General features: G+C 41.2%; 2 protein-coding genes across 3 annotated transcripts; one reads left to right on the forward strand and one right to left on the reverse strand.

Moving 5' to 3' along the window:
- Window positions 1–693: 693 nt before the first annotated feature.
- On the forward strand, window positions 694–13074 carry LOC101472923 (protein NLRC3). Its single transcript, XM_076888440.1, has 15 exons — window positions 694–981; window positions 1830–1934; window positions 2152–2271; window positions 2462–2566; window positions 3866–3970; window positions 4187–4306; window positions 5203–5307; window positions 5525–5644; window positions 6501–6613; window positions 6722–8513; window positions 9495–9668; window positions 9981–10154; window positions 10296–10472; window positions 10670–10843; window positions 11260–13074. The coding sequence occupies exons 1-15, from the start codon at window positions 899–901 to the stop codon at window positions 11282–11284; spliced, it is 3492 nt and encodes a 1163-aa protein (XP_076744555.1). The 5' UTR covers window positions 694–898; the 3' UTR covers window positions 11285–13074.
- A 127-nt stretch (window positions 13075–13201) lies between these two features.
- LOC101466435 (uncharacterized) lies at window positions 13202–18599 on the reverse strand. 2 transcript variants are annotated; one of them, XM_012915796.4, is made up of 3 exons: window positions 18504–18599; window positions 16700–16929; window positions 13202–16600 (listed from the first exon to the last, which is right to left on the reverse strand). In XM_012915796.4, exons 2-3 carry the CDS (start codon window positions 16700–16702, stop codon window positions 15491–15493), a joined length of 1113 nt encoding a protein of 370 aa, XP_012771250.1. In that variant the 5' UTR covers window positions 16703–16929; window positions 18504–18599; the 3' UTR covers window positions 13202–15490. The 2 variants fall into 2 exon arrangements, with proteins under 2 accessions (XP_012771250.1, XP_004574510.1); XM_004574453.5 differs by lacking the exon at window positions 16700–16929 and having other exon boundaries at window positions 18504–18587.
- Window positions 18600–19108: the final 509 nt, after the last annotated feature.

Below are 19108 nucleotides of genomic sequence, written 5' to 3' on the forward strand. Positions count from 1 at the left end.
TTTGTTTTAACTTATTTTAAACTGAAATTTCTTTAGTAGAAAGTGAAAAAATGGAACTTTTATGTCATTTTATTGTTTATCTGCTACTAAATTACTATGTGTAGTAAGCATGGCCATGGGGGAAGTGTTAAAATAAGCTTATATACTACATTTGAAACTCCAGAACTTTACACCATCCTTCACATTTTCCAAAGCTGTCCACTGGGCTCTACCGGGGTCTTTACCAGGCTGATTCTGGCCCCTGGGCCTTATGTTTGACACCCCTTATCTGGAGCCTGGAAGAGGAAAGGAGAAGCCAAGGTGCCTGGAGTCCAGTGTGAGGTTTCGATGGTGCTGATGGTGGCAGATCAACGGGTCCGTAGTTAAAGCAGCAGCCACCTGCAGATGTCAGAGCTGCTGCCCACAGAACAAAACGATACCAGATCAACATCTCCATCACCTCAGATTGCATTAATAACTACACCATGTTTAAATCAACCCCCCTCACTGCTCACACTGTGCTCTGAGTTTCCCTAAACCACTGCTAAGCTGAGAGTCCCTCCTCATGTTTCATGTTTCATGTTATTAGTCCGATTTTGGAGGATTGTTATTAAATATTCGTGTTTGAGGTATTAAATTGGCAGATGCAGTCATTTCCAGAAACTGGAGAGAGGAGGAGCAGCTCCACGGGGGGAGAAGTGAAAGTGAAAGTGCTGGACTCCATTTTGGAGCCGACAGAGGAGCAGAAGGAGCGAAGCAGGGTGATCTCAGCATAATGATCGTTATTCTGCTGTCAGGGTGTCTCCGTGGGTGAAGCAGGGAAGCAAAGACGGAGCTTTTCATCAGGCGGAGGATTCAAAAAGCTGTTTCACTCCCGAACCTGACACGTGTCCGTCTTTCACTCTCAGACTGAGGGAACATGAGTGATTTGGCGGAAGAAGAGGACCGAAGCTGCCGGCCTCTGAAGAGAAACCACCCCAGACCCGGAGCCTGGGATCTAAAGTAAGACCCGGTTTTCGCCCAATGCTCATGCTGCTGCACCCGGGAGGGGCATTGACGTCGACTTCAACAGCAGGAAATTAACTTTGCACAAAATTATTTTCTGCCTCTTTTTTGCCATATTTTTCAATTAACCTAAATTTGACAGCATATTAAAACTGGAAATTCTGTGTTAAGTGTGCCACCCCAATATTTTTAGTTGCCCCCATATGGCCACAAGTATGAAAAACATTCTGGTTGCATCCCTTTAATTCAGGCTCACACGAAAGGTGGTGTTTGCCATCATTTCCCCCAGAGTGGATCGACTGACTGCCCGGTCAGAGACATTACCAGAGGAGCGGCTGATTATATAAGAGCAGAAACCAGCACGGATGCTGAATATCAGCCAAGAGAGAAATGCTGCACCGCTGCTCTGCGCTGTCCTTAATGTAACATCTGCATGTTAGAGTCCTTTGAACTTTACACTGCGGCTCAGCCTTAAACTTGATCCATTAACATTAACTCAGCGTGACGAGGAGACGTGGAAATCACTTTAGGTTGTAGACAGATTAAAATTAAATTCTTTGACTGACACTCGAGGCCCTCCATAGATCACCGACTGTTCACAACAAATTATATAAAACACATCAGATGTTTAAACTGAAGAAAGCTACAATCTGTAAAAAAAAAAAAAAGAGCTAATTCTTCATTTGACAGCAGCAACGTGACTCTAAAGTTGCCACAGGGCCATGTTTATCCTTCTACTGTGTTCTACTATGAATTTAAAAAGAAAATGAGAGAGATTTGTAAGTCATTCCACTTTTTTAAATGTACATTTTACAATTTGTGATTTATTCTACATTCGTGCACAGACAGAGAGCGGCGTCTCCAGGATCCGACTGGTTGTCCATGATGAGTGACATTTCCATAGAAGCCCCTCCAGACTTAAGGAATCAACCCGGACCCTCACACACAGAGTAAGACTCAGTTTGTGCTGCAAACAGAGGTGAAGGTGACTCATGCTGAAGCAGGAAGAAAACTAAGAATGCATTCCTATGAACACAGCAAAGCTTCAGTGATGAACTTGTTTAACGAGCATCAACATAAACTCATGAATAAAGGAGTTCTTGCAGTTCTGTGTGCATCTAATATAAAAAACAGGAAGGTTCCAGTTTATTATCTTTGTGTTTCCAGAGGTGGGCAGCACAGACACAGAGCAGAGTCTCCAGGATCCGACTGTTTGTCTATGAAGAGTGACTCCTCCAGGAAAGACCCTCTAAACTTCAGCAATCAACCCGGACCCTCACACACAGAGTAAGAGACCACTTCTTCTGAGAACAGACCTGATGGTTAACTTTCAGACCGAAGAACAACGCTTTCTTATTAGTTATGAATTATTAAATCAACATTCGAGTTGTACTAAAGAAATCCTGAACTTTAGTCCAGTTAATCAGATTCTGACACAATAAGAGCAATTTGTGATTTATTCTACATTTGTGCACAGACAGAGAGCGGCGTCTCCAGGATCCGATTATTTCTCCATGAAGAGTGACTCCTCCAGGAAAGACCCTCTAAACTTCAGCAATCAACCCGGACCCTCACACACAGAGTAAGAGACCACTTCTTCTGAGAACAGACCTGATGGTCAGCTTTCAGAGCGAAGAATGTTTTTTAAAGCAGAACTATTAGTTCACATATATCTCTCTATTCCAGGAAACTTTTTATTGATTATATTAGATATATATTTATATTATATTTGAGTTATATCTGTCTGATAGATTACATTTGTTCATGTAAATGAGGAGTTTTCCTCACACACACTGGAGGTTTTCTGGGATCTGTATTAGACCTGATACTTTACACCTTATAAACCCTTAAAAAACTGCATATGCTGCAGAACTGAAGAAGCCTCTTGGATCAGAGGTGAAACATCTCCATAAAAAAACGTAAAGAAGTCCTGTTGCCTTCTCTTCAAGCTCCTAAACCTGGATGACTGAGAAACTACACATACGTTCAAAAAACCTTCTTTCTCCTGTTTTTCTGTTCACGTGGCTGCAGACACATCTGGTCAGCGCCCAAACTGAGATAAAATTCAAAATGAGGAGTTATTTACTGGTTTGAGGATGTTGTCCTTGTACTGTAGTGTAAAGGGGATTGAGCTGATTTATATTTGACACAGTTTTAGAGCTGTTGGTGCGAGCTATAGACCCACCTCACACCTTTTTTTTGCCTAAGGTCTTTGAAAAAGTTGTTTTTAAGCAGCCTGCTGAGCATCTGTCAACAAACAATCTGTTTGAGCCATTTCAGTCTGTTTTTAGACCAAATCACTCCACAGAAACGGCCTTAATCAAAGTGGTAAACGATTTGTTGGTGAATGCAGACAATGATCACACTTTACTTTTATTACTTTAATGATCTAAGGCTGCCTTTGACACTATGGATCCCTGTATTTTATTGCATAGGCTAGAACATTTTATTGGAGTTACAGAAATATTTTTGTTATCGTGGCTGAGATCCTACCTGTCTTAAAAATGATCTCTCTGTGACCTGTGCAGTCAGGCATGTTTATGTCCGACAATATTTTCACGGACCGGCCTTTAAGGTGTCACGGATAAATACAACAAAATGAAACCAGTACTGGTACCAAAAAAAACGAAGATTTTTTCATAAGACACAGGAAAAGACCCAGGGAAACCAAGTAACCCATAAAAATGATAACAAATGGCGATAAAAACACTGAAAACCATAAATTTCACACCCGAGCCTCAACTCTCGCAGCCCGAGACCAAATGACTCACGGACTGGTACCGGTCCCTGGCCCGGGGGTTGGGGACCGCTGCTTTAGTCCTTTTAATCTGATTCTGACACAATAAGAGCAATTTGTGATTTATTCTACATTCGTGCACAGACAGAGCGCGGCGTCTCCAGGATCCGACTGGTTGTCCATGATGAGTGACATTTCCATAGAAGCCCCTCCAGACTTAAGGAATCAACCTGGACCCTCACACACAGAGTAAGACTCAGTTTGTGCTGTAAACAGAGGTGAAGGTGACTCATGCTGAAGCAGGAAGAAAACTTAGAATGCATTCCTATGAACACAGCAAAGCTTCAGTGATGAACTTGTTTAACGAGCATCAACATAAACTCATGAATAAAGGAGTTCTTGCAGTTCTGTGTGCATCTAATATAAAAACAGGAAGGTTCCAGTTTATTATCTTTGTGTTTCCAGAGGTGGGCAGCACAGACACAGAGTGGCATCTTCAGTATCCGACTGGCTGTCTATGAAGAGTGACATATCCAGAGATGCCCCTCCAGACTTAAGGAATCAACCCGGACCCTCACACACAAAGTAAGAGACCGCTTCTTCTGAGAACAGACCTGATGGTTAACTTTCAGACCGAAGAACAACGCTTTCTTAAGCAGAACTATTAGATCACATATATCGCTCTATTCTAGGAAACTACTTATTGATTTAAAAACTGGGTTTATAAGGTATAACACAGTCGTGTATTCCAGCCCTAACCATGACCTTAATCGTGTTAGGTAGTATTTTCCAAAGCGATTTAGGTAGAATAAACGTACATGTGTGGATTCATTCTAAATGGTTATATTGTTTCCACATTTTTCTGAACTTGTAACATAGGGACATGTTGGGTGGCCAAAGTGTAATATACAGACGATTTGTCAGCTAGCGTAAAATGTTATGCTTTGGGAGTGAGAACATGTTGCTAAACTACCATGACCTGGATGACTGAGAAACTACACATACGTTCAATCAGATACTCACTCGAAATAAAAACTTTCTTTCTCCTGTTTTTCTGTTCACGTGGCTGCAGACACATCTGGTCAGCGCCCAAACTGAGATAAAATTCAAAATGAGGAGTTATTTTACCAGTTTGAGGATGTTGTCTTTGTACTGTGATGTAAAGAGGATTGAGCTGATCTCCATTTTACACAGTTTTACAGCAGTTTAGGTAAAAGTGTTTTGACTTCCACAGTTTAAAATGCTAATCTACAATTAACACTGGAAAAAAGAAAACAGAGGTGTGTATCCCAAGTTATCTGTTGATATATTTTAACTCCATTCTTTATAAAGCACAGCACTACATATGCAGCTGTGAGGTTTTAGTATCATGATGCATGGGAACATTCAGGTTTTACTAAAGAAATCCTGAACTTTAGTCCACTTAATCTGATTCTGACACAATAAGAGCAATTTGTGATTTATTCTACATTCGTGCACAGACAGAGAGCGGCGTCTCCAGGATCCGACTGGTTGTCCATGATGAGTGACATTTCCATAGAAGCCCCTCCAGACTTAAGGAATCAACCTGGACCCTCACACACAGAGTAAGACTCAGTTTGTGCTGTAAACAGAGGTGAAGGTGACTCATGTTGAAGCAGGAAGAAAACTAAGAATGCATTCCTATGAACACAGCAAAGCTTCAGTGATGAACTTGTTTAACGAGCATCAACATAAACTCATGAATAAAGGAGTTCTTGCAGTTCTTTGTGCATCTAATATAAAAAACAGGAAGGTTCCAGTTTATTATCTTTGTGTTTCCAGAGGTGGGCAGCACAGACACAGAGTGGCATCTTCAGTATCCGACTGGCTGTCTATGAAGAGTGACATATCCAGAGATGCCCCTCCAGACTTAAGGAATCAACCCGGACCCTCACACACAAAGTAAGAGACCGCTTCTTCTCTAAATAGTTGTTAATGTTAATTACAACACAGAGCTGTTGACATTTATTTGTCCATTGTCCAATCGTATTAGCAAACTGTCTAAGCTTTTACTTTTATAGAGATGTTCACATTTGATTATTCAATGAAGGGCATTTGTTTGGAAGCCCCTAGATGATACGTGCCCTCCTAATCGCTATGGAAGCAGTAAGGGTGCACTTAGATTTTCAAAGGTCCTGTGAAAACATTATTTTCATTGTTATCGCATACACAAAGCAGGATGCAATTCACTTATGTCTCCAAGACATAAAGGCCTGAATGTAACTTTTCTCCTGATACATTCTGACTTTTTAGTTTGGTCTACTAGTCTTTTGCTAAAGCTTAGTCGTCCTGTCGGTATACAAACTGTAGTTTGGCCTTTTTAAAAACTTATTGTCTCAGCTGCAGCATATATTGTCCTAAAAGCTACTATCCAGCATTAATGGTGCTTTAACAGATGTGGAAGTTACCCATGCACAGATGCACTATTGCAGCTGTGCTCCGGTGCACTGATAAAAAGCCAGAGGGTTCCTCTGCTCTGTAGCAGGGACCATAGCGTCAGTGATTGGTCAGACTGTACAATAGTTTTTGATTTTCTTTCAATAATCCTGCCAAATCAAAACCAATAACATAAAGCTGTCGGTGAGGGTATTAGCATTAGGGCACATGGATGACTTTACTAATCATTACCTCATTTACATGTGTGATTCTGTTAAAGCAGAAATAAAACAGAGGTGTTGTATTTAAATATGATTCAATAATGATATTTTTCTGTAAGCCAGCATGTTATTAAACTTTGATATTTATGACACTTCTGCAGACAGTGCTTCACTTCATGCAGGGACTGGTCTGCTTCATCAAAGCTGCCCTCCTGGCACCACTCAGGAACCACAGCTGGAGTCCAGACAGCCAGTCCGAGCAGCTTGATACCAAGTAAGACTGAACATCTATTTGCTGGTAGCTTCATTTCTGAAAACTGGAGTTTATCTTCTTGTTCAGACATTTAAGAGTTTTCTTATATTGTGTTTTCCTTCTTTTCAGTTGATGGTGGTTTGCAGGAGGTTTTAGATCATCATAAGCTCATACTGAAGAGGAAATGTGAACGTGTGACTGAAGGAACTCATGAAACCGAAGGAACCCTCCTCAACAGGATCTACACTGAGCTCTACATCACGGAGGGGCGGCCTGAAGATGTGAACACGCAGCATGAGGTGAGGCAGCTTGAGACACCTTCCAAGAACACCCACCAGGACACTCCAATCAAGTGCCATGAGATCTTTAAAGCCTTACCTGACCAACAAACAGATATCCGAGTCGTTCTGACAAATGGCATCGCTGGAGTTGGGAAGACCTTCTCGGTTCAGAAGTTCACTCTGGACTGGGCAGAGGGCTTGGAAAACCAAGACATTAATGTGGTGGTTCTGCTCTCATTCAGAGAGCTGAACCTGATACGAGATGAGCAGTACAGTCTTCTGGAGCTGCTCCACGTTTTCCATCCAACATTAAAGAAGGTCACAGCGGAGAACCTGGATCTCTGTAAACTTTTGCTCATCTTTGATGGCCTGGATGAAAGCAGACTTTCACTGGATTTCACCATAACAAAGATCATATCAGATGTCACACAGAAGTCATCAGTCTGTGAGCTGCTGACAAACCTCATCGAGGGGAGTCTGCTTCGCTCGGCTCTCATCTGGATAACTTCCAGACCTGCAGCAGCCAATCTGATCCCTTCTAGATATGTCGACAGGGTCACAGAAGTACGTGGATTCACGGATGAGCAGAAGGAGGAGTACTTCAGGAAGAGACTGAGTGATGAAGAACGGTCCAGTAGAGTCATCTCCCACATCAAGTCATCTAGGAGCCTCCACATCATGTGTAGAATCCCAGTCTTCTGCTGGATCACCGCTACAGTCCTTGAAGACATGTTGACTACAGAGCAGAGGGAAGAGCTGCCCAAGACCCTGACGGATATGTACTCACACTTCCTTCTTGTTCAGATGAAGAGAAAGAAGCACAAATATCATGAGGGACAAGAGATGGCAGAGGAGGTAGCAGAGGCTGATCGGGAGGTTCTTCTGAAGCTGGGAAGGCTGGCATACAAACATTTGGAGAACGGAAGCATCATGTTCTACCAAGAAGACCTGGAGAAGTGTGGTCTGGATCCCGATGAGGCCTTGGTGTATTCAGGGGTTTGTACAGAAATCTTCAAAAGAGAGTGTGTGATCTTCGAGAAACCAGTCTACTGCTTTGTTCATCTGAGCATTCAGGAGTTTCTGGCTGCCGTCTACATGTTTCACTGTTACACTAACAAGGACATAGAGGTGTTGAAGCAATTCCCAGGGACAAAGTGGGACAACACAAACAGTGACACATCTCTGGATGTCTTTCTGAGCAGAGTCATGGACAAGTCCCTCAAAAGTAAAAATGGCCACTTGGATCTGTTTGTTCGTTTCCTTCATGGCCTCACTCTGGAATCCAACCAGAAAATCTTAGGAAGTCTGCTGGGCAAGGCAGAGATCACTCCAGAAATCATCCAGAGAACCGTTAACAGCCTCAAGGAGAAGAAAACAAAAATCGCCCCCGACAGAAGCATCAACATCTTCCACTGCCTGATAGAGATGAATGACCTCTCGGTATCTCAGGAGATCCAAGAGTTCCTGAGGTCAGAAAACAGATCAGAGAAGGAGCTCTCTGAGATCCACTGCTCAGCTCTGGCCTACATGCTGCAGATGTCAGAGGAGGTTCTGGAGGAGCTTGACTTGAAGAGGTACAAGACATCACTGGAGGGACGACTGAGATTGATCCCAGCTGTGAGAAACTGCAGAAAGGCTCGGTAAGTCCAGGTGGAAATTTCTTTTGGAGTCAAACGTAGTATTTGACTCTACCAGTGTATCATTTGGTACCGATATGAAACTAACGGGAGTATGTTCAGTAAGTTCAACTCCATAAAAAGTAGACAAAAGCCGTGTCCAAATTCATGGGCTGCATCCTCCTGAGGACCCGGCCTTTGCAGTCTACGTGGGCCAGGTCCTTCGAAGGCCGGGTAGGCCAGAAGTGAGCGAACTTTAATCTCAGCCAAACCAATTAACTTACGAACTAATAAAACACTGAAAAAAGCCAAACAATAACATTTTTAAATTATCTAAGTAACTTATGTTTAACCTGAGTAGCGAAAGACCACCCTGGGTTTGAAAACGAGTTTGCTGTTCTCGCCAGCTCTAGTGAGCCTTGAACCCCGGCTAGCTATCGAGCTGGTGGGTAACAGATGTCTCAGAAAACGTCGGAGCACTTTTACAAATATGTGATATCTTAAAAAACTGAGCAGATATTAGAAGTTTACACAGCGACATTCTCACCTGAAAATATCTTAAAAGTTTATTTTGTGACCCAGAAAGACTAATAATAAAACTTAGTAACGGCCACCATTGTTGGAAATTGGAATTGGCTGGGCCGCACTATGAATTCTGGGATATGGTGGGCCACAAAGGATACACCCAACCCATCCTTCAAATCTGGGGAAAAGGAGGATGGATTTGTCGGCCTCATTTGTCGGAGTCTACGACTTTAGACAGCCTTTGTCACATCGCTGTGACGCAATCGGCCAACAAATGCGGCCTCAGGAGGATGCAGCCCATGAATTTGAAGAAGCCCAAAGTCACATTAAATGCAGTGGACAATAACATTTTCCTGGAAAAGATGGCCTCTCGATATCTTTGGGGAATCTGATGTGGGAGTGTAGCAGACTGCGGACTGTATGGGGTCTATAAATGTATTGTAACACATTTTGTTGTATGTGTATTAATGTGTGTGACAGACTCCCTGGCTGTGAGCTCTCAGATACTCACTGTGAAGTCGTGGCCTCAGCCCTGAAGTCCAGACCCTCCCACCTGGTACATCTGGACCTGAGTGGAAACTACCTGAAAGACCCAGGAATGGAGCTGCTGACTGGTGGACTCAAAAGTCACAACTGTAAACTAGAGTTTCTGAAGTCAGTTCATACTTTAAATTCAAAAAATAATAATAATTCTTCCCCCAAGTGTTCAGTGATCAGATTTTCACAAACATATAATTTAATATCTAATATCTCAATATGTTTATGACTAACGCTAATGACTATAGATGCGTATTTGAATCTACAAAGAGTCTGAACTCGTCTTTTCCTGCTGAAGATCGAGCCAAATCCAAATCCAAGCTCATCAATAACATAGTTTGACTCTCAGGCCTGTTTAATAAAAGGTTTGAGATTGTGAACACTAAATGTTCTCAACTAGGAGTTTAAACTGTTTTGTTCTGTGTCCAGTTTGAGTTCATGCAGGTTGTCAGAGACCAGCTGTGATTCTCTGGTCCGTGCGCTCATGTCCAACCCCTCCCATCTGAGAGAGCTCGACCTGAGTGACAATAAGCTGCACGATTCAGGAGTGGAGCTGCTTTGTGTTTTTCTGGAGAGTCCAGATTGTCGACTGGAGGCTCTGAGGTCAGAGTTTTCTTTTATTCTGGTTTCCTGCTTTTCAGTTGATGGCGGTTTGCAGGATTAGGAAATGTTAACACACTTAAAACCTAAAATACGATTTGATTGTAAAATATGTTATTTAGGTGATCTTTATTTTTCATTTAGGTTGAGGATCTGCAGATTGTCATCCTACAGTTGTAGTTTTCTGGTCTCTGCTCTCAAGTCCAACCCCTCATATCTGAGGGAGCTGGACCTGTCTGGAAACAACAAGCTGAAGGATGATGGTGTGGACTACCTGTGTGATTTTCTGGGCAGTCCAGACTGTAGGCTGGAGATTCTAAAGTCAGTCAACATTTTTCTTTTCCACTTCCTCAGTTTGAATCACTGCATCTATTTGCCTTTATTATTTTGTTTTTGCGTTGCAGTTTTCTAAACTTCTCTATGTTAAATTTTCTTCTTCTCTGAACACATTATTATCAAACACCTAACTTTGTGAAGTGGGAGTTTGTTTTTCTAAACCTGTTTTATTTTTTATTCAGACTGTGGGAATGCAGATTGACGAGGTACAGCTGCCATCCTCTGGTCTTAGCGTTGAAGTCGAACCCCTCCCATTTGAGAGAGCTGGACATGAGCAACAACTACTTGAAGAATTATGACGTGACAGCACTGATTGATCTTCAGAAGAATCCAGACTACAGACTGGAGACGTTCAGGTCAGTAGGAGGTTGTTATTAATCTGCTTCAGCCTCACCAATCAGCCTGTCATAGAAGTCCCCTCCTCATGATCTCCCCTTTATAGATTCTATGGCCTTCAGGGCACTTTTCTAAATATTCAACATTAAATTTGTCTTGAGTGAAATCTGCTGAGAAAAAAAGACTTGAATCCATTGAATTCAAATTTATTTATGTCGCATCAAATCATAACATCAGTCGCCTCAAGGCATTTTATGTTGTATGGTAGCAACCCCTCTGTAATACAAGCATGCAAGTCTTTGAACTCAGCATGCTTAAGGAAACATGAGCGCTGAGGAAGCTGCTATGCTGCTCATGTGCTGCATCAGTGACTGACAGCTGACTGCGTGAGTCTCTGTAAACACTAACTTATCACCTCAATTGTTTCTCTTTTCAGGTGGGAGTCACCGATGCGTAAGTGAACGTATGTCCTCGTGTGCAGAGACGCTCTGATTGTGGCCATATTGTTGGGACGTAGACATTCATCCAGCAGCGACTGACAGAAGAGTGAGAGGAAGTGTAGATGATTGTCAGCGCTGCAGAGTGGACTGCACCGTTTTCAGAAACCAAACCTTCTACACAGGCTGCGATACACTGGGATCCTTTCTAAAGCTCCTCCGTTAACCCTCTTTGGAAATCCAGTCTGGGATCAAATCCACCGTTTGTACATTTCTTCAAAAGAATATTCAAATCAATTTTATTTATATAACACCAAATCGCAACAACAGTTGCCTCATGGTGTTTTATATTGTAAGGTAAAGACCCTACAATAATACAAAGAGAACAGAGAAAAACCCCAACGATCAGATGACCCCCTATGAGCAAGCGCTTTGGTGACAGTGGGAAGAAAAACTTACTTTTAACAGGAAGAAACCTCCAGCAGAACCAGGCTCAGGGAGGGGCGGGGTCCCCGAACACTGTTTATCTTGGCCTATCTCCCACCAACATATATGACTATATTTGTCAATAAATAAAGTATTAGCTGCACAAATCCCGCCCAGTAACTCCGGTGCCTTAGTGACTCACTCTCTTCCTGATTGGTGGCATCATTCAAATCCCGCCCAGTAACAGCTGCAGGTCTCAGGACGACTGGGTGACAGTAGACAGATGATGCGATGATTAGAGATGTGATTTTATAGAACGTGTTTGTTGCTGTTGTTTGCATTTAGCTCTGTGATAATGATGGCTGATAAATGTTTACTTATTTCATGGTCTGCGGCCTTTTAAAAACAAAAATCTGATCTGAAAGAACCTTTAACTTTAAACAAATTTCCCACGCATGGGACTAATAAAGGTTATCTTATCTTATCTTATGTCAGGTGACTTTGCTGGGATAACAAACTAAAATAAACTTAAAATACCAAATCAGCCCGTCACACATCTTGTATGTAGCGTGGTTCAAAACTGACATAACCAGGTCACCTGTCTCAGCTCCGTTAAGGTGGACTGTCCTGTGGTGCTGTGAACTCTGCAGAGCACTACAATACACAATGTTTACAAACACCAGTATCAGTTTATCAGAAACACCAGTATCTGTACTTTTAAATTTTTTGCCTTTATTGAATAGTGAAGACAGACAGAAAGCAGAGAGACACACAACAAACGGCCACAGGTCAGACTTGAACCCAGGCACTGCATCTGTACTTTCACTTTCACTGTTTTTTTACTGTTAAAGCAAAAAATTATCTGCACTCTCCCACCAGAGTAAATTTATTTTTGCAATAAGAGTTAAAAGTAAACATAATAAGAAAGAAAACAGTAGTAGTAGCAGAAATGTGCTCACAGTGCTGCAGTATTTAACAGGGCCCACCTGTTATAAATGCCAAAAGCTGGGTGTGTGGAAGCTTGTTCCTGCCACTGAAAAAACTTGTTTTCCACATCAGTAAGTCACAATTTCAGTTTATGGTTAGAGTTCAAAGTGTTTTTGTTGTCAGTTTATAATTTTCTCAGTGTTTCGAGTCTGAGCCCAACCTGAACTGTAATTTCAAGTTTGATAATAACCTGAAAATTTGACTTACAGATGGAAAAAAGGGAGGAAACATGCATCGTTTTTGTTGATATTGTTGTTGTTTTGTCTTTCACTGATGTTAAATAACCGTTACCACAGTCACCTACTGACTGTGTTTTATTGTATTACCTCTGACAACCTGTTTTGTGTCTCTTTGTTTCTTGATGCTCGTTTGTGCCTTCAATATAAAAATGTTAAAATACACGACACAGCCCAGACTCAATAACCCTCATCCACAAATACATTTTTCTAGACGATCAAATTCAGATTAATAGTGCTCCAATGGGACTACACATAGAAAACAGCAGAAAAATGTGCATGGACGTTTAAAAAACCCAACATCAGTAAAGAAAGAACATCTGGTTGCTGTAGTTGGGTTTGGCTGCAAGATAAATATGTTTTCATTAGATTTAAAGCCATTTTTGATAACATGCATTATTATTGCTGTAAAAATGTGCACAAACAGTCACGAGCAGCTGCTGGATGGAGGAAAATATTATGAACTCTACCTGATTAACATCTAACCGAAAGAAGAAATTTTTTTTCAAAAGCTGCCTACTTTGGCTTCACCTGCTGTGGGGATGCCAACAGCTCGTCTCCTGTCATCTTTCACCAACATGGTGCTACAGACTAAAGTTAGAAACACAGCTTGCATCAGAAGATGCTTGACCAGTAGCAGAGGCAGCTAGTCCTGTTTGCTGAGGTGATGGAGGAATGAGCCAGTCGAGCTCCAGGTGTCACACGAGGCCTCCGTAAACAGGCTGTTAAAAGCTGTTTTTAAAATGGGAAACAACCTTTTTTATGTGAATGCAGCCAAATGTCGACTTTATATTTATCTTTGTAGTTTTTACAGCATTTAAGTGCAAAGCATAAATGTATGTTTACACTACACCTGTCATTTGAATAAAAAATAATTTCACAGAACGTGAACCTCAGGAGCGTTTTATTGTGAAAGATGCAATATTTAGCTTATGTCAACTGAGATGAGATTTGTCGTTTGTTGGCTTTTTGTCTGCTTGTTGCTCTCAATTAATTTTTTTTATTAAAGAAATGTTTTTAAAAACTTGCAAAATAAAAAAACTGTGACACATGAAGCACCTTGTAAACCCCCTTCAGTATAAAAACTCATCCACACTCACTTTCCAGGGTAAAAATGTGAACAGAAAACAGCAGCGCTAAGAATCAGTGGCATTTCCCTTTAATGCAATGTTGCAGGCAAAAAATGAAATCACCACAGCAAAGAACAAAAATGCAAAAAAATTAACACAGCAAACCTGCGATTTCACTGCATTTCAATTAAAAAGAAGAAAAACTAAAACGCTTCATAACACAGCTCGTTGCATCTCTTTTCAGTGTTATGCAGCAAACTCAGTTCATATTCGAATGATTTTCACCTCCTGTAAGATAAAACGTACAGTTATGACAGGATGAGTTTAAAATAACATTTGAAAGGTTTCGGCTCCTGCAACGAGTGAGCTCTGTGGCAATTTAATTACACACGGCCGGCTCTTTAAAAGCCACATTTTAGCCTCGAAAAGAGTTTTATGCTTGATTTAGTGTTGATGCATATTTCAGTACAAACTTCACAAACGCAGTTAAGACTGTAACATTTCATTGGTTTCCAATGTGTGGCCAGAGTCCACTAAAAGAGTCCTACATTGAGTATTCAGGGACCATTAATGCTAATTATCTGTATTCCTGTTACACAAAGTTATGTGTATTTTAAAGTTTTTTGGGTCTTTTTAAATATTTGTAGCTTTTTCACCTTGGAAAGCTCCTTCAGAAAAGGTATAACACATACTCAACGAAAAAGGCAAATGAACAGCTTTGAATCTGTCTTCTGTCGTAACTTCTTGAGGTCAGCTGACCAGTGTTTTTGGCAGCAATAAACATGACAGTTTACTTATTTTAATTTAAGACATGTTTTATTTTAATTAAGTTTAAAACTTTTTTATTTAATGTAAAATTATATTTTGTTTTAATTTACTTTGAAATTCTTCAGTTGCTGAATGGGCTGCATAGTTTTCATAAATAGCTATAATTGTACCAGATGGTTGCATTCAGTTAAGTTGGACTAGACTGTAATACAAACCGTTCAGTTTGTCAACAATAAAACTGACTGAAATGAGAGAAAGACTGAGTGTGAGACTTTGTTATTAGATAAAATGAATATTGATAAAGTTTACCTTTATGGACAGAATCTGAATATCGCAAAATATTTTAAAAAATTGCAATAATATCGTATCGTGCGTTAAGTATTGTGATAATATCGTATCGTGGGATGTATGGTGATTCCCACCTCTATTATATGGACGCCTGTGCTGATTCTGACCGTTTCCTGGACGTTTTTCTTTGAGACAAGTTTTTTGTCCCGTTTCATCAACTACGATTATCCTTAATTGAAAATAAAGGAAGGGAATTCAAATAAATCTTAGACACTTCTACTTAAACAGTAACATGTTTGGTCATTAACTGCACACACACAAAAAAGGTTTTCTAACTGTTAGGGGAAAAGTTTTTCTGCCCAAAGTTCAGTTCAGATGCATAAAATGTGGGATTTGACCCTGACGTCTGTGAGCCGCTTCACTCGAACACGAAGCTAAACGGTGAGTCTGGAGCGTCAGAAGTCGGAGTCGTCTGTCGCCGAGTTATCAGCACCGGCGGAGACTTCAAAAGTCTGCAGGCGGCTTTCATTAGCCTTCTGCTCAGTCATCTTCTTCTTGTTGTGGTTTCTGATGTGCACGCTCAGACCGCGCTCAGTCATTTCGTAGATCTGACACTTGGCGCAGTAGTACGGCGACACCCCGACGTGCCGGAACTGGTCGGCGAGGTACGACACGAGCGTCTTGAAGCCTTTGTTGCAGATGTCACAGCGTGGGATAACACCTGGATGCTCCTTCTCCAGGTGCTTCTTCAGGCCCCACCTGGACCCTTTGAACCCCTTCTTCTCCTCCGTGCCGGCTTCCTCCTCGGCTGCGCAGAGGCGGCAGACGAACACGGCGTCCTGGTTGGCGTGGCGCCTCGTGTGCGCGTCGAGCTCGATCTGAGTGCGGAGTGACTGCTGGCAGGAGTTGCAGAAGAACGTCTTCTTCCCCTCCATGTGGTGCATCTGCTTTAAATGCACCGCCAGCCCAGACGCCCTCTTGAAAAGCTTACCGGGCGGCGGGCACATCGTGCACACCAGTTTCTTACCTGAGCCCGAGTTCATCTCCATCACATCGCTGTAATCCTCTCCCAGCGCCAGCACGCTCGTATTGCTCACCGTGAACTCTTCGCTTTTGATCTCCTCTTCCTCGGTTACCAACCTCCTCTTCTGGCTCACCTGAGGTCGCAACCTCGCCGGTCTAGACGGCAGCAGAGCTCCGGGGTTCTCGCTGACCACCGGAGTTTTAACAATCGGCTCTTTCGCTGGGAGCGACCGATCTACGGACATCGTGAACTGGTAACTCTCCCCCTCCTCTTCAGGGTTTGAATACTCGATGACGTAGACGCCGTCATCGTCATCCTCTCCCACGACCTCGTCCTCTGCAGGCAGCGAGCACTCCACCTCGTAGAACACCTTCCCGTCAACGTGTGACTCCTCTTCAGCGATGTGAGTGTCGTCTATTCTCACGACTGTTATCTGGTCCATCCCACCGGCGCCATCCCAGTTTTTGTTTCCGGCCATGACCGAGGATGATGATGCTTTTCCTGCACCTCCGCTTTGAACGGTCGACTGCTTGGAAGCCGTCTGAAAGGAGAAAAATGTATTACATACGCAGCAAACAGATAAAATACTACAGAATGAAGGCATAAAAAGTCTTTCTGAGATATATCAATAAATCAATACCATATACACAGTATTTCCTGACAGTAAATATTGGTTTGTGACTGGCGTCCTCGTTCTGCTCGGCGTGGCAGCTCATGAAACAATCCTCCACCTGCATCACATCCTGGTTAGAGAGCAGCTCCATCTCAAAGAGCAGAACAAGGACTAACATCACCCAAGACGGTGAAGTCAAAGTCAGTCTGACCACAGGATCAGAGTCTGGCAGTCACAGCAAAAGCACTCTGATCAGCCTATTGTTGGAAAAACGGGAGACAGGAAGGGCCGATGCAAGTTTGTCAATAGTGAATCAACTTTCAAAATAAGAGCATATGGGAATATGTGATAGTGAACTGACTGAGATGCTGTCTGAAATTGATAAAACAATAAAAATAAATCTCAAAACACACCTGAGTGGTGTGCTAGCTTGGAACATGCTGGACTCATAACAGATCATTTTGTGTGGAAGAATACTCCTATAATGTGTGAAAGGCCCCTTTATATGAGAGCGCACTCAGAGCCTCAAGGACAAAGTCTGGTTTAGCAGAGAAAGTCGATAACTGCCCTTGTGACACCCCTCATCTCTGACTCGGGGTTTATAGGTAAACTTTCTTCATCCCTCTGGGCGGCCCACCAAAGTCTACGTGTGAAAAACACTTAACATTTATTCATAAATACTAAATATTATCCAAGTTTTATTTTTGTTTGGAGTGACCAGGATGGAAAGACTTAGAAATAAAAAGATCAGAAGGAGAAGTTAGACACACGAGCCTGAGGTGGTTTGGACATGTGCAAAGGAGGAGAAAGGATGTTGAAGATGGAGCTGCAAGGGAGGAGGAAGAGAGGAAGACCTCAGAGAAGAATCATGGATGTAGTGGAGGAGGACATGCAGGCAGTTGGTGACACAAAGGAAGATCCCAGGGATGGGGTGGGATGGAGCAGCTGAAAGATGTAGGTCTGCACGGTGATGGAGCTGAATTTGAGTAAAAGCAGTTCCACTCAGCAGGAAATATATTATTAATTAATGATTAATGAATATTAATATTACATGTCCAGGTATTTGTTCGTAGTTTTTATCTGTACATGCTTGTATGCTACTCATTCATTGATGCAGGTATGCATTAACATATAAATAGACAATAAACAAGAGAATTATTGTTCATAATACAATTATTATATTATTATATACATGTACAATAACTACTTGTATTATTTACAAAATCTGTAATTGTGTTTATTATGTCAAATAATCATTTGTGATTACAGTAAGTATTTTACTGTTTATTTATGTAACTGCACAGCTCTTGCCCATAATTCATGCAATTGCCATTAAGACCATTTTTTCTATTATAATATTTTAATTTTCACATACATGTAGATTATATAAGCTACTATTATAATTTTTCATTATAATTTTGTATTCCTTTTTTATAAGTGCACGTTTAAATGTTTATTTTGATCATTCCTGTTATAACAAGACTTCCATTCAAAATGTTCTGTTTTAAGTAGAAGTGAGACGTGAGCAGCGATACTTCACATTTTAACGAAACATTTTTTCTCTAATAAATAATCCGCCACGACCTATTTTTCTGCTCAAGTCTTTTCTGTTTATTCTTTTAAATAACAGCAAGAATAGAGTCAACATTCAGCACGACCCTGCAGCCGAAGTCAGCCATCACAACCATTAGCTTAGCAACGAACAGCTAATCAGTAGATAGAGGCAGCTCTGAGGTTCAGATTTCTCCACTATGAACTAGTTGGCTCTTTAACATTAAAGGAAAAGAGTTGAACTGCATGCACAAATGTTCAGGTACAGCTAATCGTTCACCTTTAATCGATGCAGATGGTCAGATTTCCTGCAGAAAGCTAGCTGAGCCACAAAAAGAAAACACACAAAAAGACGTGTGTTTTCTTTCAGGACAAACTAACGAGCTGAAAACACATGACAGAGCGCCCCCTGGAGCCCTGGATGTACTTTAAAAGTACCAGCAGTCAGCGAAAAACAGTTCAGTAAAAAACTGTACAACAGAACGATATTGTACGATAAGATACAAGTTACCCTAGAAGGGACTCAGTTACGTGTAAACTAATAAATAAAGTCACATAAAATGAGCTTAACAAGTTAAAATGTCATATAATAATAAATATAAAAAAATAAACATTTGTAATTTAGTAAGGAGCTCGGGGTAAATTTAAAAATAACAATTAAATTAAAATGGAATAAAAATGAGTAAAGGAAACAACAGAATAGCCCTCAACATTAAAAAAAATCAATAAAAAACTAAAAGAAGATTGGAAATAAAATACAATAAAATTTAATAAAATATAATTTTAAAAAAATCATAATTTAATTCGTGAAGAAGCTCCACAGGTTAAGGTACATGTAAGAAAAATATTGAAATAATGTTTTTATAAAATAAAATAAAACGTAAG

Source organism: Maylandia zebra, linkage group LG9 (assembly GCF_041146795.1).
Source record: "Maylandia zebra isolate NMK-2024a linkage group LG9, Mzebra_GT3a, whole genome shotgun sequence".
Taxonomy (NCBI): Eukaryota; Metazoa; Chordata; class Actinopteri; order Cichliformes; family Cichlidae; genus Maylandia; species Maylandia zebra.

Bases quoted from the DNA above. Each gene is read 5' to 3' on its own strand.
- LOC101472923 (XM_076888440.1), top strand. From the start codon at position 899: ATGAGTGATTTGGCGGAAGAAGAGGACCGAAGCTGCCGGCCTCTGAAG. The intron at 1,935-2,151 runs GTAAGACTCAGT...TTGTGTTTCCAG, and splicing joins CCCGGACCCTCACACACAGA to AGGTGGGCAGCACAGACACA. The intron at 2,272-2,461 runs GTAAGAGACCAC...ATTTGTGCACAG, and splicing joins CCCGGACCCTCACACACAGA to ACAGAGAGCGGCGTCTCCAG.